Here is a 26,768-nt window from a genome sequence, read left to right as displayed (position 1 = left end):
ATGATGGAGCAGAGGGGACAGAGATGGCAAGGCTCTAACATCAAACACTCAGTTAAATAATGGCTGAAGGAGCAGCTCTGCCTTGCCGGAGGTTTGGGATTTGCATTCCCCTTTCAAGCACCAGACATAAGCCTCAACAACAGGGGAGGGATGTAGGGGGCAGAATGGCAAAGACCTCACCTGATGAAAGCTGGGAGGCAAGTCTGTGCACAGCAGAAGCAGTTTTCTCCTTTCCAAGAGCTGGCCTCTTCTTCCTCCTTTACCCCAACACAGGGAATGGGAAAGGAGGAGAGGAAACCGTCTCTGCCAGGGCTTGAGGCCCTGGTGAGAAGGGAATTCCTTGTGGAATATATAACTCAGAGACTTCCAGTACCTTGTTTCAGCAAACAGGTTGTAGTTAAGGACAGTATCCCCATTAACAAAGGCTACCTCAACATGTTACTATGGAATTAAAAATAAAAATTTGTGCCTGAAAAGATACAGACAGAACATAAAAACCACCTTACCTGAAAACTCAAGAGATGCAGTGCAACAAATAAATATATTTATTCTTACTTTTTTTTTTTTTTTTTTTTAACAACAGCAGCAGAATAATTGCAAATAGTTTTTGGTTTTTTTTTTTTTTTTTTTTTGCCAAGTATGTATTTTGCTTATTGATTTTTGTATTGATCTACAGCTACAGCCTAGTTTTGTATTTCTTTTTCAATCCGGTTCCTCCTAGGATAGTTTGACTAAGTATTCAGAGCTACTAAAGACTTATTAGGTGTGTAACACAGTGAACTACTTCACAGTCATAAACATAATCCCTAAAGCAAACACACAGGAAGACTGTTTTGTTCATAGCTGCAGCAGAGAAGAAGCCTTTTTTTTCTTTTCAGCATCTTGCTGTTTCAGTCAAAGTGGATTCTGTTATCCACTGTCACCCTTTCAAAAAAAAAAGCATTTATAAAAATTACTTAATAAAAACATACTCTCATATTTCAACAGTTTTTATGCCAGTTTTTCAATGACTACTCTAGAAAAGTCAGCTTGTTCAACCTAATATAAGAAGAAGGTCAAGTATGGAAAATCAAGAGTAAGAAAACCTCACAGTAGAAATAAGCATGTCTGTAGCATGTAGTGGTTAGTTGTAAAGAAGTGAAGAAAAGAAAAAGCTTCCCTAGAAGTTGTAGAGCTACATAGCTACTATCTTTTTATAGCGGGTGTATTTTCTACCACAGCCTTGGTTTTTATTACTTTATATTTTTTAAATAACTTAAAATAATAATGAGTTTGCCTGCCAGCAGCCAACTCAAAAACACATTGGAAAAAGACAAAAAACCCAGCCACCATTACAGTGGTAGGGAGAAATTCTCCTCAGCAGCCAATTTTTGTGTCCAGTCCTTTCCCTTCTTAGCAATCCCAAAGTTCTGGGATATATATTCAGCTTATTAGGAATGAGACTCTCCAATGCAGACTTGGGTTTCACTGAAAGGAATGGTGAACATTTCCCCTCTGTAACCTCCTGTGAGTCCTTGTAGCAGCAAGCTGCAGCAAAAGGAAAGGAAAGAATATTCCATCCAGGTGTGAAATGATTCATAGGCAGCATCTGAGATCTTCAAAGGATTCTCAATCAATACTTCAGCCTGATTCCCAGATGAGTGGGCTGTGATTTTATCTCATCTGTCAGATGAGAGAAGCTGCCTGTTTGTTCTTGAATTAGCTTCTTTCATCTTTGCTGCCACAATATTGCAACTGACTGCACATCTTTCGTCACTCGGAGCGCCACTCAGTGCACAGAAAAATAAACCAAGCCATGGCCCTTGGCAATCCACGTAACACAGCAACAGCAGACATGGTGTGCTCTAGACTCTGCCCAGAAGTGCTGACCTGAAAGGCAGAGGGAAATGCAAATGGGTAAAGACAATCATTAGAATGATGTGAGTCTTCTCAGAGTGACTACGATACGGAAGCTGCGAAACTGAGATTCCAGTTACTAGAGGTTTTCATCTTGTCACCCTGTGCAACGTGGAACGTCTGTGCCCTGATGTAACTCTCTCCCTGTCTTCTCCTCAAAATGAGTGGAGTCAATCAGATGGAATTGTTACATCCCCTGCCTCAATGGTTCACATATTCTTCCACGATTAGTAAAATCAAAGAGCTGGTGAGGCTGCATTCTAACAGCAGTAGAAGAAAAGCCAAAAATATGACTTTGCTGAATATTTTTCCCCAGCCTGAACTCTAAATTGTTAACTAGTTTCATTAATGCATTTGCCCCAAAGTGATTTTTAGGCAAACCTCAGCCCTGTCTGAAAGGCTGGTGCAGAAAGTGATGCAGAAGCTGTGAAAACATCTGTGTGGAATCCAGAGTGCTCTGTAGAGAACTTGTGAGGAAGTGGGGATTTCTTGGAGTTTAAAAAGTACTTTCTTCCTTCACTGAGTAACACAAGAAATTAAAATACAAAATTACTTATTCTAATTCCCATTTCCTAAGGGAAAGAAGGACCAAGAGGGTTTAAGATAAAGACTGATTATTCTATTTTTTCCAAGAGTCCAAGAGATTGGGAGGGGGTTTGGGATTTACAACCATGCTGTAGCCCATCTGTTGAAACATGTAACACGCCATTTGGTTTTAACTGCTTGATGCTTGCTCTGTATCCCATTCTATTTATTTATTGATCTGGGTAACCTCTGACACAAACCTTAGTGTCTTCCATCTGTCCTTTTCAATGTGGTTCTCAGGACCTTCACTTTCATAGGAAGCCAAGTAAAGTGCTGCAATCAGAAGCAAATACATTATGTTAGGCCCACTGGCATTTTAAAATTTGCTCTCCTTGCAAAGCAGACTGAGTTAAATGAAGCAGGCATGTATTATCCATCCCTCAGTTAAGGGCTTCAGAATCCCATTAGGAAGTATAGCATTGCTTATAACTGCACCCAGACAATGCCAACAAACTGTGCATGAGAACAAAGACTACCCTGGAGGGGGGGAAAAGGCAACCAGCGGAAACTCAAAAGCACGAGGAGAAGAAAGCACTCAAGAGAAAATAAAATGAGCCCAGGGACATGGTGCTTTGTAAGTAGCCAGTGAAGTCCCTATTTTCTTCCTTAAGCAGCACCCTTTAGTGCAAAGCATCCTGAAAGTCCACATAAATACATTTCATGTGACATTTACAGGGACCACATCAATTTCATTCATTCTATTTCAGAACTAGTGTTGATTCTCACAGACTATAAGCACATAAAAGAAAAAATCTTATCTTCTCTGTCATTTGTAAGGGAGGAACATTTTTCACTTGCCAGACAGAGACAGGATAGTCTTTCCTTACTGTGAGGAAGCCATAAATTAACACAGAAAGAGACTGAGCAGTAGCCAGTGACACTATCCCTGCAGAGCTTCTTACCATCATCACTGAAGACTGGGACAGAGAGCAAGTACTGCAGAATCTTCCAATCCTTTTCAAAAGGGCACTCCACTTGCTTCCATGTCATAAATTCACTGACTTGTTTTGCCAATTCCCAAAATTTCTGTCAGAATACAAAGCAGAAGAGGTGCTATATATTGAACATTTTTCAAAAAAGAGGGAGAGATCTTGGTTTGGAGACCAAGGCTTTGATTGTCCTTGGCATTTAAGATAGAATTGAACATGATCTGACTCAACAACTCAGCTCCTAAATTTTGTGTTCCTGTTTCAAGCTATGGTAACTTCTCACTCCTTCACCTTGTTAAAATTGCTGTTGTGAATACAAATATAGTAGATCATTAAGTGCACTTAATATACTTTTTTTTTCAAGAAGCTGGTAACACTCCTTATGCCCAAATTTTAACTTCATTTATGCTTATGCTTTTTGTTTTGCAATTAAATACATAGTGATTTTCACATCAGATGCTTAATAATGACATTTCAAAATCCAGATGTTTCCTGTCAGTTAGCAAATATGAAATGCTCTATTTTCTTGCTGGAAATGTATGCCAAAAATAAACACTCCCCATGTAGAGTGCTGATGCCATTAATTGATAAACTCTTTCAATTAAAGTTTAACATGCCACCAGTGCACATGGATTCCTTGAGCAAAAGGGCATTGCACAGCCTAGTTTTAGAGACTTTAGGCTAATTCATACCTATGACTACAACTGAAATGGACTGCACTTTTGTGTGAATGACCCAGGCTTCTTGAAAACTGAAAGTACCAGGCAACAAATCACCCTGTGCCAGATAACAAGCATGAAATCAGAGGCAGAAAAACTACTGGAAAACAAGAGAATCAAAACTATCTATCACATATTTCTTCACAGACACTCTGGGACTCACATGCATGAAAATGCTGCCTATGTATCTTGATAAAGGAGGAACTTGCTTTTTATGTGAGGAATTAAAAGATAAAACCCTAAAATACTAATTTGAACATTTTGCCATTAATTAGGACAAACCTGTGAATTGAAATGTTGAGATGAATTTGAGCACTGGGAAGAAGTTCTGACCTTTTTTTCTCCCCACTAAAAAAGTGGGAATTATCAAAAGTTTCTACAAACACTCCATCTTCAATAAAAGTGCTCCCAGCTCCCCTGAGCAGTAACAGATACACTCAAATTCCAGTCTGTGTTTGCTCTCCCAGAATCCAGGGGAAATTGGACTGTGATCTGCTTCAGTTTTCTGTTAAAGGGGCTGACCCTGCATTAAAACCCTACTCAGTGCTCTACTTACCTCAAAATTGACGTGGCCATTGGGAAGGCGATTGGCACAGCCCTCATTGAGGAAGTAAATGTCTTTGATCAAGAGGCTGAAGAAAGGTATCACAATCTAGGGAGAGAGCAGCATTATTATCAGTCTGGTCCTGAATCAAGACACAATGGTCTACAGAGAAAAATGAAAGGAAGTCAGGTAATACAAAAGGTAAGCACAATACAGAAGGACTAAGGAATTCTACATCTTTACACAAACACTCTGCATTCACTGCATTTTAAAAAACAAGTTTCTCCACAAAGTCCTCCATTTCTGTGTCATGTCCTTCTTGTTTTCATTTTTTTTCTTCTTCCTTGCAGATTCCAGAATATAACTGGTCAGAGGCACCTACTTCTTACATGTAATTCCTGCAGGGTATCTTGTAGTGTAGCTTTCCCTCTTGGCAGGACTTGCTTGGTAAACAAGGGGAGATGCAAATTGAAGCACGGCAGGGAATATTGGGGTAGCAGCACAAATGGTTTTCAAGCTACAATTCCCTGAGCTCATGCAAGTCATGGAACCTTGGTACTGACTGTCTTAAAATTAAGCATTTCCTGCCAAATGGACAAAGTATCTTCTTTGGAGAATGCTGGAGAATTTTACTTTCTTGAAATGGTTCTATTTTAATTTTCATCCTATGGAAGTTTTCACAACTACACATCCTTGTTACAATTGGGGATTAAACAAATACCACTTATTTCCATGGAACACTTCACTGCACCATATTTCAATATCTCTAAGTTCTTTCTTTGAAATCTTAAAAGTGACTTTTCTCTAAAAAAGAAGCAAGCCTCTTACATTTAAACTTCTGGTACTTTGAATGATATGTGAACAGAGCCTTAGGACTCAGAAAGACATTCAATGTATAACAACGGTATAAATCAGCAGACTGCACGTGGATTTGCTTCATCTGCCTGGCAGTTTATTCCATGAACTCCAAGATCACGTTTATTCAACATAGCATGAAGTCCTAATAAGGAGCTGATGAGCAACTGCTTCCAAGTGGAGAGCAGTTAGGAAGCTATTTGATTCCTTTCCACAAGAACTACCACTGAGATTCTGCATCTAACAGCTATATACAGGAAGGGAACGCCACAGCTCTGTCTAGATTTGAGGTTTAAAATACCTTTTATGAGTAAGTTTTAAAGCTTTTCCACCTTAAGCCATGAATTACTGAAAGTTTAGCAGAGGTAGCAGCTATAAGAACAAATTACTAGCAATCTCATGTCAGTCCTTAACCTTTTTGTTTGTGGTATAGGTTTGTGAGATAGAGGTGTCTGTCGAACAGAAATGAGCTGAGGCAACGTCCTTCTTTTACTTAAATAATCAAAGTGATCATTTAATGTTGGACTTTCAGTCAGCCCCAAACTGATCTGGCAGCTTTTTATAAGCCCACCAGGGGTAGAGTTGCTGAGAATCAGAATTCCAGGATAAAGGTTTACGGTGCAACACAACAAGCACATTTCCCTTTTGCCCACTGTCGTTTGCAAACACACCTTCTCTCTGTTGCTGTGAGCTGTCAGGGACCTCTGAGCGGCTCCACGCAGAGCAGTTCGGTAATTATAAAAATTGCTGGAAGGGTCCATCTGATGCTGCAAGGCATGAAAAGATGCAGATAATGAGGTTGCACACAATCCTTTTTCAACTGAGCAACTCTTAAATAGGAAAAGGTCTTCTGAACAGCCCCACAAATGCAGCTTTGTAGAGGACTGCGGTATCTCTCTGTCTGTTCATTTGATCAGAAGAGAACCTTATTTTTAAAAACGTCCATTCAGCACAACAAGGGAGCCAATATATTCTCTTGGACAAATCACAAACTCATATAGTGCTGCCACCTGCATGACCTTTGACAAAGGTCAGCTGGACAAAATCCATTAAGAGCACAAATATACTAAATGAAATGTCATAATGAAGCCAAACTCACATTTTTGAGCAGTTCAAAGTAACATGCTCCTGTCCATATATTAGCCAAACTTACCTCAAGAATATCAAATTTGGCTGTCTTCACTTTTGCCCAGGTTTTCTTTAATCGAGACACGGGACTCATGTTCATGCCAGCTTGATAGAAAAGAAAGAGATTGTTGGAGTATTTAAAAGAAAAAAAAAGTCTTTCAGGTAGTTTGGACCAGTAAGTATTTAGAAAGCAAAGAATCTATTACCAATAACAAGTGTTTTCAATGAAGCTACTCAAGAAATCAGAGTCATTGTTTTCTTTAAATTCCAAAATAACCTTGGAAACAAAATCTTCATCTCTTACAGAATGAAAGCTCTAAAAAAAAAAAATGCTATAACATTATTTAATGTGGATTTGATAAAACATATATGTACAACAGAAAAGTTCAAATGAGTGTTCTGAACACCATCTCTTACATAATTCATTGAAAACTACACCTAACTATGAAGTTTTCATATTTCAAATGAAAAAAAAAAATCCCAGTATTTTCCTACCAGATATAAAGAGGTATGGAATTTTTAAACCACTAGGATGTGACAGAAATGATGGAAGACGTTTCAATGCTCCATATTACAGGGAAAGTTACTATTCCAATTTAGCATTGAAGATGGTTTAAAAAAGTGGGGATTGAGGTCTCTGAAGAGTTGCAAAGAAAACTTTGGTTTATACCAGCTTTATAGCACACACATAACACTACAACAGTGTTGAGCAACTTCATGCTGCTGACCAAGCTCAGCAGTAGATTTCTGTGTGAAGCACTCTGCTTCCTTTATCCAGATTGAAACAGGAATAAAATAGTATCTCAGTATCTCAATATCTCATACTTACAAATAATAGCCATTAAGGAATTGAAGTTGCCAATGTTAAAACATTCCCGTGCCACATCGATGAAATATTCTATCACTCTTGCTCTGTGCTTCTTCTTCACAGGCTGCAAGAGATGCATTTGTAGGGTTATGCTCAGCAGGAAACAGCACTCAGACACATCCCCAAAGAAATAAGACCCCTGTTAAAAGTCTTTTTCATATGTACCACAGCTTCACACTATCCTTTACATGTAGAAGAAGTTACACTATTGTGTTCAAAAGCATTCAGGACAGCAAGGACAAACCAGATCCCAGGCAGGCAAAGAGCAAGGACAACAGGAAAAGAGGCTCTGCCAAGGAGGAGGATATGAAGAACAGCAGAGCAGAGTAGGGGTTCAGCCAGAGGAGAGAATGTGCCTCAATTCACAAGGGCCTTCCAGAGAAGAGAACAGCAGGCCACACATGCTCGTGTACCAAGAAGGGCTAACCCACAATAAATCATCACTGTCACACGAACAAGGCTGAGGCACCAGTACAATGCTAAAAACACTGATCTTATTTCCTCTTCAGACGTGCTCTGACTGCATCCAAATGTCAACAATTACAGAACCAAGCGAATGAAAACTCCAAGAGGCACCAAACTTGAAAAAGCTTCACAGCTTTAGATAACTAAACAAAACCTTTCAGCACAAAAAGTCCTGGCTCACCATACAGATTTCTGTTGCAACCAAGTAACTGAGCCTGTTAAACCACTCCACATAGGCTTCAAGATTCCGAGTCTTCTTTCGATCTCCGTAGCAGCTCTACAGACAGAAATAAAATAGCAACTTTAGCACAATTTTTATCTTCTCCCTGGGAGATCTTCTGGCTTTCTGCCTTGCCATTCCCAAACATTGTCAAGTAACCAGGAATAATTCAAATTACCCAAAGTGACAAAAAGCTTAGAGGGAAAGCAGCAGTGGTAGTATTCAAGCATGTGTAACTTCCTTCTGAGCTTTCAGCCCAGTAAAGCACTCCAGCAGGCACATGGAATGCTTTAAGTCCTACTGGGAATCTTTAAGGACCTAGGACAGACCTATGCAAACAATCAGGGATAAATATCTGCATAAATCTCTCTTGAATATGCACACTGTTTCAGTCCTTACTCCTGCCCCTCTGCTAGAGTAGATAAAACATTAGGCTCTCTGCAAGTGCAGCAGGAAAATGGAGGTCAGGCACATTATGTTTGGCTATTGGATATACTGCATCCTAAGTTTGGGAGATCAACACTACCATTTTGATGGGATTATCCCTTTCCTGAGCAGTGCTATGCTGTATCATCTTGGAATCATTCCCACACCACATCTCAGGGTTGCCTAAAAAGGGGTAGACAGCAGTTTCAGTGATCTCTATCTGGAAAAACAATTTCAGAGACCATCTGACTGAACATCAAATTGTAAACCTGTGTCATTCTATTCTGTTTGTCAGTTTAAAGTTAATTGAAGTTTTAATAGACTGACTCTGTCACAATTTATTTACAGAGGTTAAGTCATCTTGAAAAACATAAAACATTAAGTCATTTTGAAAACAGCACTCAAAGAGATGACAACTCCATCATGGCTGGTTAAAACCTCACATAGATCCAGAGCCCTCTGCGCTCTTTTTGTTAGGTCTATTTGCTCTACCTGCAAATTCCCCCATGTGCCACTTGGCTGCAAAGAGTTCTGTTTACTAAAAAGGAAGAACAGATGTCGAAAACGAATAATGCAGAAGGCAAAGTTAAACTCAACTTCTTGCAGCTGTAGGCTGCATAAATGGCCTGGGGAAAACATTCACAGCATCAAATTCTCCCTTAGCTTAAGTCAGAAAACCCAGGAAATGTGTTCATTTAAGTCAATTTGTTGGCTGAGTTCTCAAGCTTCAGGAGTTGTACTCCAGAAAGTAAAAAAAAAAAAAAAAACATTAATAAAATGTTTAATGGGAATGTTAAAGCTTGTTTTCTACTGGTCCTCATTTATTGCTGGACCTCACTTCCAGCTTATGGTGCACCTGACGGTAAATGATGCATTTCAGTGCTGCTCCAGATCTGCTCCCATTACCTGGGCATTATTCAGAGGATCCTTCTGCACAAACGCCTGGATAAATTCTTCTGGTCCAATATAATTGAGTCTCTCCTAAATAAAGCACAGAAGCAGCCAAGTCATATCCCCTGTTAACCTTCACTTCAAAAAGAGGGGAAGGATGAAGTCATCCCTGGGAGCGTAACAACTCACAAGCTCTATGTGTGTCAGCTGCTGGGCTAACACATAGGGATCATTGCAGACTGTGATTATGTCCCTCTGGATGGACTGGGGCTTGGTCTTTAGGAGCGTGAGGCGATCTGTGGATGTGGTGGCATCAATTTTTGCAAGCACTTCCTCGTACTGGGTAACCGCGGCCAGCTTCCGAATCAGGTTCTGGAGGAGCTGCTGCACGTTCTTCCGGTACATCTGTTTTAACATCAAACGATCAGAAAACACTTCCAAAATGTGAGAAGACACCATTAAAGTCTGTGTGTCACTGCAACAGATGGATGCTGATACCTGTCAAGATACCCTGTTGTCAAGATAAGCTTTATTATGTGAATTTGTAATATTAGCATTTCATCAGACCAAAAGGAATCCAGCTGAGGGTTTAAGCAGTGATTGTCTCACAGGCTCAATATTGACTCAGTTAGCTCAAATAAAAGATGTGTTCAATCCACTCCCTGAAAAGTACCAACCACCACTGCAGGAAATACAAGAAATGAAAATACTCCATCTTCTCCTGCTTAAGACCACAGGAAAAAAACAAATACGTGGCCATTCTGTAATAAACAAAGGACCTGCTTCTCTCTGCAGCAAATCACAACCAGATTCACCAAAGTGAGAGCTCAAACTTGCAGTGAATCTGAGGAAAAGGAGAAGATAATAAAACCACCTCTCCCTTCTTTTGCCTTTGCAGGCCCTTCCATGTAGTGATTTAAGTTATCAGGAGTGACAATTTGAAGTAGGAGCAGAACTCAACTCTTAAGCAGATAGAACTGTGTAACCAAGGAGGCTGCTCTTCCAGACTCCACATATCATCCTAAAGCCATTAAAGCAAAACTTAAGTGGCTTCAAAAAGGATCATCCAAAAAGTATTGTCTGCACACTACAGTATGATCAGCAGCAATATCCTTTATTCTGACTAATTTGTCCTTTTCTCCAAAGATTTTTCCAAATATGTTGTCTTAAAGGAGCCATATGTTAGTGTGGTGAGAGATTTTGGTTGTACTCTTACTACCAGTTCTTAAAAGAACAGGAGTACAATAATTCAGGAAGTGGAATAAGAAGCTATAAGTAGAAGTGTAGTGAACAGGAGTAGGAAACTGCTTCTTTTGTATCCTTTAAGATAATGACTCACAAAAATCCAAGTGACCTGTAGAAAACCAAGGTCAAGGAAGTTGCCATTTACTGTTCCAAGCAGTTCACAATAAAACAAGTCAATTTACTGTAGTGCTTGCTTTAACTTTGTCTTTCTGAAAGGAACATCAAAGTCAAAAAAACCTCAAAGCTACAGCTAGAAAGGTTTTATAGTTCTCTGAGTAAGATTGGTCCCTTTGCACAGTTCCTAGCAGCTTTGTACATCTGCCTTTCCCTTCAATAGACGATTTCACTCTTTAAACTATCTGCAGACAGAAACTTCATTGCAGACAACCCTTCCCTCTTCTCATTTCGTTCTTCCTTCCACCAACTCAACTTCCTCCAGGCTAAGTAGTTCTTTCTTTTTGTGCCAGTGAGTATTTTTCAAGTGGGTGCGAGCCCTCAATCGCAACTGCTTTGCCTGGAACCGCACTTCAATTTCCTACCTTGCTATGAAGAGTATCTAGAAACAAAGCAACCTGGCACCCCTGAAGTAAGGGCACGCCTCTTGCCTCTTCCCAGTCCAAAGCCCCCTGGAGCTATCTTGCAACCTTCAGCTTGCACATCGAATTGTGTCTCTTTTAAATTTGCATTTCATACCACATTTCACTTTCTTGTCCCATCTTCTTCCGTCTCTCCCCACTTTGACAACATCAAAATGTATTTCAGCTTCCAAGTTCGGTTTAGGTTTGTTCTTTTCCATGCTTGTGTACAGCCTCTCAAGGCCCTTCTGGGCCTCTGGCAGCAGCACTCTCAGCTTCTCTGAGTCCAGCTGTTAATGTGCTGTTTGCTGCCTCATCCATACCATTACTTAAAAGCTTATTTTAGGAACACTGGTCCCTGCTGAGCACTGGAAACACAATGCCATTTAGCAATTGCTATTCATGTTTATAGTTCTTCCAAATGCCACCCCAGTGTCTTTTGCAATAGCAGTATTTTGCCAGCTACACAGGATTTACTTACTGAAACCTTGTTAATTCCCTTCCACGAAGTAAATATAACCCTTGGCTTTTGGCCGAGTTTATTTCAGTACTTAAAAGACAAGCATCAGTTAAGCATCAAAATATTTCACAACACCCATGTGGAACTTCCATCTGAAAAGTGGGATTTTGGATTTTGAGAAAGGTCAGGTGATTTCCTTGTGTGCTCCATCCACAGGAAGGAGTAGGACAGACTTCCTCTGAGTCGATACTTTAAGCTCAAGACAATCCTTCCTGGTCTACTCCTCTTTTGGAAATTTCTCCCCAAACCTGCTGTAACTTTTCCATTGACCTACAGGTCAAAGGCCCAACTCCAACACATCTTACTGAAGAAATTATCAACACTGATAGGGATTTTTCAGCTATTGTCCTAGCCAGCTTCCTCCAAGTAAAATGATAAATACTAACATCCACCAAATTGTGCCTGTCTGCACAAAATGGGTTTATGCTATGGGCTTAGAGCTGGAGAGAACCTTGCCCATGCTTTGGAGAAGATCTGCTTATGATGTGTGGTTTCATCCTAGGCTTAGGTACCAGACAGAACTTTTTGCCTACCCCCACCTTGATAATAAGTTTTCCTAAGCACCCAGAGCCACACCATGTTATTAACAGCAATATCAAAGCAGTAACAGGAACACCATTTTACCCAGTAACCTTGTGTGCAGACAACTTACCTCATCCCCACTGGCTATTCTTTGTGCCAGCTCCTTTAAGTTCCTCATCATTCTTTCATCGCGGAAATCATAAGGAAAAGTCTCTGTCCACTCGGTCAACAACTGTAGGATTTTTGGTGCAATTTTCTGGGTCCAGTTCTATTTGGAAACAGTAGTGAGGAATGTTACATGCAACAGCAGTGCAGGAAATATCTAGCTCAAAGGAAAGAGAATTCTGCTCTGCAGGATACTGTAGACCATAAGGGTATGAATGTCAGGTAAATTTTAATCTTAACTTCATTCAGCATTGGATTATAGGCCTATAGGCCAGAGCCAATGGCCATGGAAGCCAATGAAGAGACTCTCATTGGCTTAGCTGACCTGGAAATTAGGCCTCAGGTGGGTGGAAATGATTCCCCTCATTACCAGGAGTGCCTCAGCACGAGGCATTGATTAGTGTTTCCATAACTTATGACTAACCCTCAACAAAGAAAGCTGTACATTTCAGTTGTGCCACGACCTATGCATGCCCTACACCTTATGGGGAGAAACCTGTAAACAGACAGTGAAGGGCTAGTGAGGAGATGTGGTGGTCAGAGGCTGCCTTGGGCATAGTGACCACAAAATGATTTTTGATTCTCGGTGAAGGAAGGATGAGGATCAACAAAACCTCTGCCTTGGACTTTCAGAGGGCAGATTTGGTCTGTTCAGGACCCTGTTTCACAGATTCTCTTGATAAAACAAACAGTGCAGCAGAAGCAGCAGCCCTCACAGAGGACAGGCTGAGCAGTGTGGGAAATTCCCCATGAATCTCAGTGAATAAAGGGTCAAATTCTAATTGCTTGTTTCAGATTTTCAGTCTATTCTATTGCACTGAGGACCCTCTTGAATAGGAGCATTTTGGTTTGGGCAGGGACCTGGGAAGTCCCTGAGAGTGTGGGATCTTACCTTGTCGAGGCCAGGCTCACTGAGTCTCTGCTGCTCGGTGCACAGGTGGCAGACTTTGGCCATGAGCTCGTACGGGTGCATGAAGAGGCGGGAGCTGAGAAGGAAGGTGAAGATGTACGTCCTCTGTGAACAAGAGGAAGACAGAGAAAGGCATAAATTACCAGCATTTTTTATGTTTTCTCAAAATGCCTTCCTGAAAAATCTGCCCCTCGTTTACTATCTGCAGAAGAAAACTCTACATGTGGCTGTGCCAAAAGCAATTACAAAAGAGGCAAGCATTTAATTTAACACTTATCGCTGCTCCAGAACCAGTACTATAAGTCTGTGCTCGAGCCAAGTTATGCAAGATTAAACCAAAACAAGGCAGGGCAAAGGTGGTTTAGCTCTCCTATTGCACACAGCCTTATTGCAAGCTCATTACCTGAAACTACTCAGAATAAAATTTCAACTCAGCTACTCCTGCTCTACAGTAAACTTTTGTCCCCTGAGTGAAAGTGGAGGGAACTGCATAGCTTAATTTTGCAGAATAAAAATCAGTAACTGATTCTGAGGTTACAAGAAGAGGCTCCTTTGATTTTCCATGCATCGTGATTTGAACTCATTGTGAGATGGATATTCAGAATATCCATTCCACTTTCCACTTTGCCAGTAGTTAAGTATCTATGGCACCCAGCCTACAAAGCCTCTAAAACGTTCTGGCTCTAGAAACTTGGCAGAAATCATCGTGCTTGACCAACCAGTGTCTAAATTGCTACATATTTGAAGTTTACACAAAGCATTAATGGATAAGCACTAGCTTAAGTACAGTTCTGTGCTGCTGGTAATTCTGACCCAAGTTAAAAAAAAAAGATCGTGTCTCAGAAATGTGAAAAGATCTATGACAATAACAGAAACTGAACAGAAGCAGAGTTATGTCTTCAGCAGGAGCATGTCACAAGTAGAGCTGCAGTTTCATCATCCACCAGTTGTCCCCAGCTGCCACTTCTGATACCATTCTTTTTTATCTTCTTTTCTAAGAATTATAGAAAATGTCTCAATGCGTGGATGTGCCTACACAGGTCAAAAATTCTCAGATGAAAAACTCTCCTGTTGTCACATCCAGCCTCTGCTGACCCTAAATATTGTGGTACTAGTTCAACATTTTGGTTGCTTATTGCAAGTACACGTCAACCTCAGATGAACTATGGGAAATATGCATTAAAAACCACTTGGTTTTGCAATAAATACTTTCATTCTGTCACAACAGTGGTCGTGTCTTTCTCTTCAGCTTGCCTGGCAGCATTTTTTGAGGGTCAATGGTACACACGATCCGTCAAGCAATAAGCCAGTCTAGGTGTGTGCTTTATAAATGAGTCACCAGGGCTGCTCACCTTACAACAGGAGTAATAAAGCATTAGACTTCCTAGGCTGGGTGAGTTATTGCAGGATGCACTCAGGTAAAGCACATGTTACCACAGCTGGTTGGCCACCTGACCCCCTCCCTTAGCCATGGATGTGACACGTTCTGCTCTTGCTGCTCATGTTTCCCTTTAGGAGACACATCAGGCCTGGCCACACAGCTAACTTACATCGGGATAGTAATCCACATTGGGTACTAAGTGCTGGATCAGAGCTTCCAGAGACCCCGAGAGGAGATTGTTGTCGTGGTAATAGAGCCCTCCACAGCCGTCTTCTTTTGTCTGATACAGGTTCCTGTTGTAGCTGCTGCTGTCAAACATCGCTGCAAAGGGAGGTGTCTGTGGCATCTTGCCCTGAGGAGACACACAAAAGGGATAAGGGATAATTCAGGGAAGGTACAATGTCAGGGGTTTTCTATCTTCCAGAGATAATACAGCACTAGAAAAAAAAAAAACCTCAGTGTCATGCCATGGGTTACTTGCACACACTTGTACTGTTTTCAAGCTTGTGCAGACTTCTCACGAAAGGTCAAACACAGGCTTTCACCACTGCCTGGTGCTTCTTTTATATCTTGCTGTTTCTTTATTAAATGACAGATAAGATGTCCAGGCTAAGAGTTAGATGGAGGTACAAAAATCCTAACAGGCTTTGGGATCTCAGACTTTCTATAAAGCTTTTGGGGATGTGGCATAATGTTCACTTTAGTCAAATCCTGAAAGAAGCTCCCTAAGAGCAGCACTGTGAAGGGGAAGCATGTTCAGGCTGTCCCAGGCTGACACACCCACCCCGTGCCAGTGCAGAAGGCACTGAAGTGAAGCCCTGAAAAGGTTATGTGAGAGGACAGTCTCCTTTATGCAACACGACAGCCATGTCACTGCAATCCCAAACCTCCCATTTCCTAACTCCACCCTGGTAAATTGGTGCTTGGTTTTCCCAATAACACTGTGACAGGCGTGACCCAGGCTAAAGCCTGATGCTTCAGTGCATCTGCCTCCACCTACTCTCTGAGTGGCTCTAGAGAAATTTGGAAAAACTTGCCTGGGCATAGCTGCTTACCACTGTTGTCCAAGCTCACCAATGATATAAAAGATGAAGCTTGTTAAACCTTCTCCCAAAATTCTGTGAAAATGTGAAGAAATCCAGCCCTGTGCTTCAGGAAAAATAAAGCAATTACTCATCAGTCTACATTTTAGTGCCTGTGGAATCAAAATGTCTTTCCAAGGAAAGATCAGTCAGTGCTGCAAGCTGTTCAGTCACTCAGAGCAGTGGGTGGGCAGCAAGGGGGACATGACCCCTTGAAGAAGAGCTCAGAAGAGCTCTACCAGAAGAGCTCTTCCAGTAATGCAATATCTGAAAAGGCCAAAAGATAAAATCTCTCTGATTGCTTGAGTGTTGAGTTATAAACTCCTTCCTTCTCCCTCCTTCCCTGCTTCCTGGGAGTAGCAGTTCTTGTCAGTTTAAGGAACTTAGGTTTTATAGCCTCGATGGGAAGCTAAATTTGTGCCCAGTTTTAACCCCAAACATGCCGGTGTTAACTCTACTGCAGCAGTTACTGGGCATTCAGGGAGAGACAGATAAACTGCAAAAGAGGATGGCACTTTGTTTCCAATCCTCCCCACAACTTCAAGGCAAGGGAGATCAAACTGAGAGGACAATATCCACGGGCTGCTGCGCTCATGTGACGACATGTGCATGAGAAAAGTATTAATGCCTCTGAGCCATCATTGTAAGAGCAGATGCTGTTTCTTTTCTCTCCATTGTATCAAATCCTATTCGGGAAAAGGCTCTTTAAAGCCACAGACCTCAGTGAACACCAGCCTGCGAAGGCACCCCCGTTTTGAGAACAGCTACTGATGTGACAGCCTGGAGATAAATAGAGTGCTGCCATCTGTGTGCTCCCCAACCCACAATAAAGCACTTTGCAGAGTGAGCTCGGTGGAGATGAGAAGCTATTAAGTTATTAGCCAGATTCCTTAGCTTGGACCTGAAGCACCGCACAGACTTGCTGCTGCTGCTGGCAGTGTGTCCAGACAATGGAGACATTCAAACCAGCACAAGCTGGAGTGGTTCAGTAAATAAATAGTAAGAGACAGCCAAAAACAAAGGCAGAGAAGGACAGTGGGGAGAGCCTCCTGGCCTACACGACCTGTGCTAATTCCACCTTGAGAGGTGCCAAAAGATATCTGCATCAGAATGGGAAAGACTGAAAAGTCTCAGTGTCTGAAAAGTGACATCAGACACTCTATGCAGCTGTTCAACCAGCGTTTCAATTCCATTCAGCCCGATGAACTGGGAGAAGAATAAAGTAAATACACATGCCACAGTGTAAAGTGCAGGACTGAACTTAACCGGGTTCCTGTACAAGGGAATTACAAATTACTGGGCAGGTGAGGTGCAACCCTGCCATGGCCATGCTGTGCAGCAATAAAGCATCCTGATGTAAAAAGACTCCTGGTCTTTCAGGTTCTTTGCAAGGCTAACCCAGTTTAAGGAACAAAACTTAACTGAGGAGCTGACAGGAACCTTCTGCAGCATTTCCTAGGTTTTCATACCGTGCATGTAAAGCCACAGACTTGAACCAACTCCAAAATATTCTTCAGCCCACTGACACTGAAAGACGTCCTGAAAAAATTTAGAATTTTTCAGCTACTGCAGCGCAGTTTGCTCAGTCAAAATGCAAGTGGTAGCAAACAGTGTGTAAACACTGCGACCCACCAGACATTTGTAGCACTGTGGTTCCAAGGTAATAGTCCACAGGGAAGTGAGAAAGGCTAGTCTGCATCTGCAAAACAACTTGACATCAATATTAGCACTCCTAAAAAACCAAGGTGAGTAGTTTTGTTTCAGCTCAGATCTCATGTTAACCAAACCAGCCTAATTCAGGGTAAGACTGGAATCTGCAGGGGATTTAGCCAGACTAGCCAGCAATTAGTTTTCATTTCATACAATCCTCACAACACAAATCAGACAGGTTGGAGCCACAGTCTCCTAGAGCCTCATCAACAGGAAGGAAAAAAAATCATCAGGCCATTAATAGATGTACTGATCTGTAACCGTAAAACAAAATTCTCAAAAGTCTGTCCCGAAGGGTATGTATTGTCTCACTTGTTTGCTATCTATTTCTGGAAGCTGCTTGACAGAGAGGGCTCAGTCCTGCTTCAGTGAGACACCAAGCTGTGGTCATGTTCTGCGTGGTCAGAACTGGGCTTCACTTGGAAGTGAGCAGGACACAGGACACGTTCTCCAAGTGATGAAAAGGGCTGATAGCAAAGTGTGTGACAGAGACAAATATAGCATAGCCAACGGGGTGATTCATACAACACATGTGCTTTTCCAGCATGACTCCTTTATTATCTTGACTTTGACTCCTCTGCTGTATTTTATTTGGAGGTGGAGACATAAAGAAGCATGCTTAATTCTAATTAGAAGCTTCTTTAGCTAAAGCTTCAGCCGAACTCTGCCTTCAGAACAACTTGAGTGGAACTGAAATTTGGTTACAGAGAAGATAATGGTCCACAAATCCATGGAATATAGAGCAGAGGTATCTTGGAACCTAAAAATATTGTTGACAAAGCACAGCAGGGCAAGATCTGACGAGCAGGAACTGGGAAAAAAAGACAAGAAATATTATTCTGGTGAAAAATGTTCTGGGAGTTAAAAACTGGAACTTTTTAACTGGGATTTGGAAACATTTGGCTAGCAATCACATGAAAACCCTTTTATCTCTTCTCTCTTTTTCCAAGAATGAAAAGAGTGGGGATTTTTTTTTAAATTAAAAATCTGACTTGAAGGAAAGAGCGATGAAATAATTTCCTGTCTTTACCAGTGATGCTCTCCTGTAACAGAGAAAAGTCAAAAACTCCGCACTGTGGAAAGAGGAATACAACATTTTTTTCCCCAGCATTTAGTATCATTATGGAGAACATGAGACCTGGGTACTGAGGTCCATATTCTGGCTGTGAGTAGTCTCTGACAAGAAAGAAGCCTCAACCTTCCCAGTAATAGCGCTGTAAATAGGAAGTCAGAGCCAAAGATTACATGCTCAAACCCCCACCATCTCCTGCAGGAGCCAAGTTTCAGTTTGGCAAAACAAAAGGAATCAGACGTTGCTTCCAAGGCTGGAAAGTGTTTTTCCAAACCTTTATTAAAAAAAAAAAAAAAAAAAAAAAATCTGTTTTCTACTACAAACAGTGAAAGGTTGCATCGGTTTGTTTTAATTTATATTAAAAGCTCAGGCTGCACATCAGATTCATAAAACAAACCCAGTAATATGGACAGCTGGCATCCTTCATAGAAGCACCCACTGAGAAGTTCAGTAGTAGCTGTGAAAGGTGCCTTTAAAGCCACTGCCAAACATTTTCAGCTCCTCTGTTAGGAACATTTTTTTCCCCACACTATATCCCTCAGGCAGAGGAATGGTATGAGTCCCAGGGCACATCTCCCCTTAAAAGATGCAAACTTCAGAAATGCAATTACATCCCCTCAGAGCCGCTCCCTATACAATCAGAAAAACCCTTAACCACATTTAACAGGTGATTACCATCCACCATTGTTATGAAGGATGCCATCATAAAACTGAGGTATGGCAAAACAAAAGACTGACTTCCTGCAGGAGCAAGGAAGCTCCAGAGAGGGCTCTCATTATCCCTTCTCCTTCTGTTAGCAAGGTGCCTACAGAAGCCCTTCCTGTTGTCTTTGGCATCTCCGACCAGACTCAATTCTAACTGGCCCTTAGCTTTCTTAACCTCATCCCTAACTTGCTGTACAATTTCCCCAAATTCCTCCAGACCTACACCCCCTGCCTGTCTTCCATGAAAAGCCAGCAGCCTTCCATTCCAATGCTCCAGCCACAGGAGCCATCTCGCCACGTCTCTGTGATGCCAGTGATATCACAACCACGCAGGCATGTGCATGTCTCTAATTCTTCTTGTTTGTTCCCCATACATTATGTGTGTTTGTGTAGAGGTATCTAGAGCCAGGCCCTTGATAAAGCTGACTGGCTGGCTGGAGCAGCTGGAATCCTTCTGCAGTGCTCGGGGCATCCACCCAAGCTGCCCAAAACAAAAGCATACCAGACACAGGGGCCACCCATCGCATTCCACACAGCTCTTCGTGGTGGTGTGTGTGCTTCGCTCACAAAGCTTTTTTTTTTTTTTTTTTCTAGCACTGAAAGGTAAGGGGAAATTTTTACAGCTCAAGCTACTGAGAAGATAAGAAACCTGAAAAACTCCCAGATGGGTGTTGTATGTGTCTAACTTGCAGAAATTAAGTTCACAGAACTATCCCAGCTCAAGCCTTCTTGCTTGATGAATTTGCCATACAATTCTCAGAGCGTGACTTCAGCACCAACTCTGAGTTCTAGTTCCTTCCTAGAATTACTTATTACATGTATCTTTTAAGAGGCAGAATACAGAATATTTTTTCATACTCACATAGGAGACGAAAAGGGGAGTGGTATCAGCTTTTTCCAGACTGAAACCAAGAGGAAGATTAAGAACCTCTCATAAGGAATCCACCCTAGAGGACCAAAACCACCCATGTTGGACAATGTCATAACAGTAGAAAATACATCTTGCACAGCTGCTGGTGGGGCAAGAAAATACCTGAGGTAGATGTAAGAAACCTGACTGAACCTTAAAGTACTCTTTAGTTTTCACTAAAACAGCAGAGGATGAACAATTTTTGTAAAGTTTTCCAAAAATCACCCAGGCAACAATAAGCTGCAAAGGAAAATGAAAAACGCTAGTAAGCAAAGAATAAAACAGGAACAGAATTTCAAGTAGAAGCATTTTCCTCCTGAATGTGCATTTTTCTTGGGTCTATAAATAGACCCAGCTGATGATTTGGGAAGGTCAGATGCAGCACTGCTGACTGATCACTCATGTATGAGAACTTTGGCACAGTAATTAAGTGAATCCTGAATGACTCGAAATTAAAGTCCTTGGATAGTGAACAAAGGTGTGATGGGTATGAATACATTTGTGTGCTTACTTGGGAGCGTTAGGAACATTGTGAGGCATTTAAGAATGGCTTGAATTTCTCCAAATCTGCATAGAAAAAGGGAAGGAGACAAACGAGTTCCTCTTTGTTGCTGATGTGCTGTAAATCCATGTCCCCTGCTTAAGCCCCACAACTCAGCTCCCCTTCTATCCTTTCCCATCCTCTTCTTCTGTAGGGCAGGAAGAGAGAGAGTCTAATGATGCTGAAAGTGGCTGTGACAGCATTGCTGCAGTGCCAGAGAAGCACACGCAGGCAGACTGCATCTGCATCACGGCAAAAATCCCAGCTGCAGGAAAATTACTCAGTCCAGGGTGAGGACAGGACATGTGTTCCTCCCAAACAAAACACACATGATACAATTTGTCCCTGTTGCTGGACACACAAAAGCAACAGCCTCGAAACACATGACACTAAAAGGATACCACACCTATAACATATAATTTCTTAAAGCACTTGTACCATGATCACAATGCTGATGAGATTTCTGTCTGTAGGTTAAAATCCAGGAGACCACACTTATTTAAAAAGATATGAAGCATGCTCCATTAGTGATTGATTCACCTTTTCATTCTTAAGTTATTTTTAATTTTATGGGTAATTTCTTCATCTGGATGGTGTTCTTTTAGTATTTGAATGCAAAATAAGGCTTTTCCCATATAAGTGTGGGATTTTGTACCTTGTACATCTTTTTGCTAATCCCGGTTTCAGAAGTTTAAAACATGAATGAACAGGATAAGTATATATTATAAGTGACATGATGAATTAGCAGAGCAGTAATTAAATGTCAGAAGGCACAAGAGATTCTAGAAAAAGTTCAGTCCATTGCATGCTCCATAGTGACTCTTTAAAACTTAAGGGATTTACAGAATGAATGAAATGGAAAAAGATGCACAAGAGTCTCAGGCCAGACAAAGGATTCAATTAAACACCTCCCATCCTAAAAAAACAGACAACACATAGAGCTAGTCTTTTCTACCAAAATTTCTGAGCAGACAGCTGGACTGAAAGCAAGAATGCTACTAAAGCCTTCCAGTTCTTTACATTACTGAAGCAGGGCGGGGATTTTAGAAGCAAAGCATTCCCCTTATTGGATCCATTGAAGCTCAGAAAAGTTTTGCCATTTGCTCTATTTGTTCTTAAATATTACAGCCTTAAAATACTAAAGTCCCACCTGTCTATTCAGCCAGCTGCAGATTGGTTTGTCAGGGCTGCCATCCACCAGCAAGATGCAGAGCTCCACAGCCTGGAGTTCACCACCCTAGCTCCCACACTGCTGAGGGACAGCTGAGATGCTGCTCCTCACTCAGCTGATGGGTTGCTGCACTTCTGAGGTCAGGAGTTTGAAGGCAAGTGAACAGCAGTGATGTTTTATTCCAAAACATCACACCGTAAAATGAGTGAGTCAGCAGCTGATTCACGGTGGCTGAGATGTCCAGGAATGGGGTGTGGGGTGGGGTGGACAGATGGGGCCTGTGCTGTGCTACCCCCACTAGTGAATCAGAGCTCTGGCATGAGTCCTGTAGCTCTCTATCTACAGACTGCTGCACTCTGCATCATTTCTGTAGCATGCTTTGTGCCTCCTGCATACTTCAAACTGACAGAACTGAAATTTGATGTTTTCAACAGTAATGGGAGCAGTTTCCCCTACACTATCACCAGAAGAGAATCATTGTGTTATTAGACTTTCACTGACCTTGGGGAGCGTGATCCATTCTATGTGACAGGGATGTGAATGCTGGATGTGACAGGGATGTAATCCTAACCCACCCCAGGTGATCCAAGCCAGAAGATCCATGTTCTCTATCTGCATGGGCAGTAGCTAAGCATGGTTCTGGACCATTTCAGAGTTATAACCAGCTTCATCAAGAGCTGTTCACATATCCATCCACAGAAAACAGAATCATTATGGCATTATTTCAGTGCTTAGACCTGGCTCCTGGTAGGTTGGATCTGCTCCTGACTCTGCTACAAGCTCCTCACGTGGCTTTAGTCAAGTCACTCAGTTTCTCATTACTGCATTCCTCTGCTTGACAGTACAAAGAGGGATAAGTATGGGCTTATTTCCTTTCATTAAGCACTAAGATCTTTTTTCAAAAGGTGCACAGAAGGTGTATCTTATATTACTGCCAGGAGCACGGTACTAGCCTTAAGCATGAAGCTCTCTTGACGTGGTTCCTTCTTCAACCTCATCAAAGCAGGATTCCTTCTGAATCCCAAAACTATTGCTCTTTGCAGACACCCATGCGTGGCCTTTTGGTGCAACCTACAGTACACTTCAAAAGGAAACACCTTTCCCTTTTGTAATCATAATAGGCAGCCAAGTTATAATTTACAACTGCAAGCTGTAGTTGTGTTAAATAACAGTACTAAATTTCATTTAACTGTTTCAACCTAAAAACCTCATTGGCAAATGTCTCTGCCATTTAGATGATGCAGGAAAATTGCTGGTTTTAGGGCAAACAATTAATATGATCTTTTTTTTTTCCCAGTCGCTGAGTCCTTATGATTCCATGAAGAGTACAGAATTTTTACTGACACTGAGCAGGTTGAAAGCAGTATATTCATAGATTCTTCAACAGAATTACTTCAGTTAAACCCTCACCACCACCACCACAACAACAACAAAAAAATACACTTTCCAATGTCTAGATTGAAGAAAAAAATGGATGGTTCCACTTTGTCTGCTAAGAGAGGAAGTACAGCTCTGTATCTGCAGCAGTTACACTTGCCTCACACCCATTTATATCTAGGCTGGCTATAAGAAGAAGCCTAGAACAGAGCTGGCTCTGAGGTACAGAGGACTTGTAAAACAATTGTCTGCAATCAGCTTGCCTGACTCCTTGGGAAATCAAAAAGAAGCACATAATAGCCAGAATGACTGAAAAGATCTTTTTCCCAAGTCTAGGCAGGGCCATAGCAGACGGGTTTGTGTCAGCCTTTGAGACCAGCAGCAGTTCCCGTGCCCGACTGAGGGTGGACCCCTGGGCTTTGCAATCCATGGTCGAACGCTCCTTGCCCTGAAACAATTACACCTATTAAGTCACCAGCCAATAGGTATGATATTGAGCAAATGTACGCCACGCTGGGCTGTGAAAAAATCACTACAAACGTGGCCTAATAGTGTCTGAATCCCTGCAGGATGTTTAAGGGAGGATCAACTCTAGTCCTGATGGACAAGTACTGTCAGTTCAGCACGCTACATTCATGCAGAAAGCACCTGGCCTTGGTATCAATGAGAGCAATTACCTCAGAGAATACCCCACTCCCCGGTCTGACTCAAGCTTATTTATCCCCTGTCTTATTCCTCATGAATCTGAAGGTCTCACTGTGCAGGCTCACAGCTCCCAGGCTCCTCTCTGCAGGTGTGCTCCCTGGCATTTCTGGCCCTATTTCCAGATGTCACAAGAAGCAAGCAGAGTACCTGAGCCCATGGGAGGGGTAGGTGACCTGGGGAGCATTTTATTCTGGGGAGAAGATGCATTGTGATGAATCAAACCCAAAATAGTCAGAATGCATGGATCTGAGTCATTCAGTGCTATTCTGGAGCTGCCTAGGGAGAGTGAGCTGGATTGTTGTCATGATCCTGCACATCTTCCATTTAAAAATACAGCCATACTAAATGCCACCCACTTAGGTTCTTCACAGTAGCTATTTAGTTTTTTAATATTACTTCTTACAGCAGCTAGAACAGAGGAGAAATTAGCAACAGCTTTCAGCTGGAGTCTTTGCCTCCTGTTTGTAAATGAATGTATTGTCTTGCTGTGGCTGTAAAATGCTCTCTGGAAGCTTTGTTTACAAGCTTATTTTCTATCCAAGTGTTTATTAGATGATGTGGCTCAGTCCCTCATACCCATGCCAAGCAAAGGGCGCTTCTCGGTGCTTGCAGAGTACACCTGTGTGTTTACTAACATCTGGAAAAAAAAAATGCTTAAGTATGTGCAATCACGGATTGTGCCTCCTCCCCTGAAATGCAGGCAATCTATCCCAAACAGTCCCAGCGTATGTCAGCAGACCCTTACAGTGATGTGCAGCACAGCCTGGCGAATATGATCCACACACAGCTCCTTCCTGTCTTCACCCCAAGAAAACCTCACTTTTTAACTACCCAGTTACAAAAGGAAAGCCCCATATTGTCTTTTTTTTTTTTTTTTTTTTTTTTTTTTAATTATTATTATTCCTTCACGGATCCTGCTGCAGGGCTGAACTGTGCCTGTCGCTTCTGACACAGTGTGACAGCAGCTCACCCCACAGACCAGGGGCAGGCACGGTGACTCTGCACTCCCCTAGGACTGTTTAGATAACCCGCACAACTGGAGCACAGGCAACAACACACAGTGCTGGCCCCTCAAAACCTCAGCAGAAAGAAACCACAAAGAATGCAAACCAGCAGGGATTCAGCACACCATACAAAAATAAGCGTTTTACTCAGTGCGTGGCACAGCTGTGAGCTTAACCCCTGCTAAATCAGTAATTTCTTTCCTCTTTTACAAAGATTTAACAAATCCTACAGTGGCCTGTTTCAGTCCTGCTGTTCAAAGCAGTGATATCCCCACTGCTTATCCAAAATCAGAGCTTGGTCTCAGCTATTAGTTCTCTCCAGAACAGCTCATCAGTTAGCTCCTTGTCTTGAGTATATTTAGCACTGATTTTCCGCTGATTAACAGCTTCTCTCCAAGGCATCTCATTTGGAAGCCGTAAGATAAGCCTGAGGAAGCCGTACTTCAAAAAGCTCTTCTCAGCTTTCAAAATAAAGAGACAGCCTGGAGACGCAGTCCTGCCTGCCCAAGTCCCAGTTCCCCACAGATGGCACAGATGACATCTCAGCCCACCAAGGCGCTAATCTCACTGAAAGCAGCCCCCTCAACATTCCTCGCTTAGACAGAGCCGCCCGAGATACAGAGCACCGCTTTGTTCCCGGCTCTTTGGATTTTTCAGGCCATTCTTGCCCTTTGAGAGGAGTCAGCCCTCCTCCGTTCTGTTCAGGAGAGCTCCTCTGAAAGAGTTCCTCATCCCCCTGTGTTTTATTTAGCTTTACACACGGGCAGATTGGGAGGCACTGCTTGTTAGAGCTGCCTTAGTTTACAGTGTGCACTGACGCACTGGTCTTGGGTCATTTAACATTGATTTGAGGTCATTTAACATTTATTTTACCAGTCCTGACTCTCCTCGTACCCCTGAACTGCTGCCGCCTCACACAGCGCAGGAGCGTCAAGTTTTACCACACTCACACTCAGCAGATGCCCAGCGAAAGACACACACACACACACACATCCCTCCCACACACGCATTTTACTCAGCCCTACGAACACAATCTGGTAAATCAGTGCTTTTTTATCCTTCCCACCCAAGAAAACCAGCAACCAGTTGAACTGACGGGTGTAAAGTAAAGCAGGGAAAGCTTCTCCACGGATTACAGCCACGGGAAAAAAAAAAAAAAAAAAAAAGAAAATCACATCGTGCAGTTGTAGGACCCTGTTCTCTCTTACTACAGGGAAGGGGACAAGGAGAAGGACCCAATAGGATCCAATCACTGCTGGGTTGAAGTCTCTCCTTTCCCCAGTACGCTGATAACGCGCAAAAAAGCAGCTCTGTCCGTACGGAGCTGGGTAGCCAGGAAGGAGATTAAACACCAGGAGGAACGAGACCGTCCTGCCGGAGCTGGCAACGAAGACAGAGACGGATGGATGGATGGATGGATGGATGGATGGATGGATGGATGGATGGATGGATGGATGGATGGATGGATGGATGGATGGATGGATGGATGGATGGACGGACCGACAAGACGCACCGCAGACTCACGGACTGTACCTGGAAGTGGCCGCAGGCGCTCCCGGCCCCAGACGCTGCTTTATGGCTCTCACGCACTCATCACCCACGACACAGCAGAGGACAGCACAGGACAGCACGGCTCGGCTCCCCACG

General features: G+C 42.3%; 1 protein-coding gene across 2 annotated transcripts; it reads right to left on the bottom strand.

Moving 5' to 3' along the window:
- Positions 1–26,768, bottom strand: RASGEF1B (RasGEF domain family member 1B). Of its 2 annotated transcripts, none has more exons than XM_053941439.1 (14): positions 26,655–26,768; positions 15,014–15,196; positions 13,446–13,568; positions 12,519–12,656; positions 9,716–9,931; positions 9,542–9,616; positions 8,171–8,266; positions 7,486–7,588; positions 6,682–6,761; positions 6,200–6,295; positions 4,686–4,781; positions 3,384–3,507; positions 2,682–2,754; positions 1–1,869 (listed from the first exon to the last, which is right to left on the bottom strand). In XM_053941439.1, exons 2-14 carry the CDS (start codon positions 15,188–15,190, stop codon positions 1,845–1,847), a joined length of 1,422 nt encoding a protein of 473 aa, XP_053797414.1. In that variant the 5' UTR covers positions 15,191–15,196; positions 26,655–26,768; the 3' UTR covers positions 1–1,844. The 2 variants fall into 2 exon arrangements, with proteins under 2 accessions (XP_053797414.1, XP_053797415.1); XM_053941440.1 differs by lacking the exon at positions 26,655–26,768 and adding an exon at positions 17,396–17,427.

Source organism: Vidua chalybeata, chromosome 4 (genome assembly GCF_026979565.1).
Source record: "Vidua chalybeata isolate OUT-0048 chromosome 4, bVidCha1 merged haplotype, whole genome shotgun sequence".
In the NCBI taxonomy this organism is placed as follows: Eukaryota; Metazoa; Chordata; class Aves; order Passeriformes; family Viduidae; genus Vidua; species Vidua chalybeata.
Note: the sequence above shows the minus strand (reverse complement) of the source record. Positions and strands in the feature narration are given on the sequence as shown.

What these genes read in the sequence shown, in the direction of transcription:
- RASGEF1B (XM_053941439.1), bottom strand. Translation starts at nt 15,190, where the DNA reads ATGCCACAGACACCTCCCTTTGCAGCGATGTTTGACAGCAGCAGCTAC. An exon ending in TTGCAACAGAAATCTGTATG is followed by an intron (nt 7,589 to 8,170) that starts GTGAGCCAGGAC and finishes CATCTCTTGCAG; the next exon opens with CCTGTGAAGAAGAAGCACAG. An exon ending in CCAAATTTGATATTCTTGAG is followed by an intron (nt 6,296 to 6,681) that starts GTAAGTTTGGCT and finishes CATGCCTTGCAG; the next exon opens with CATCAGATGGACCCTTCCAG.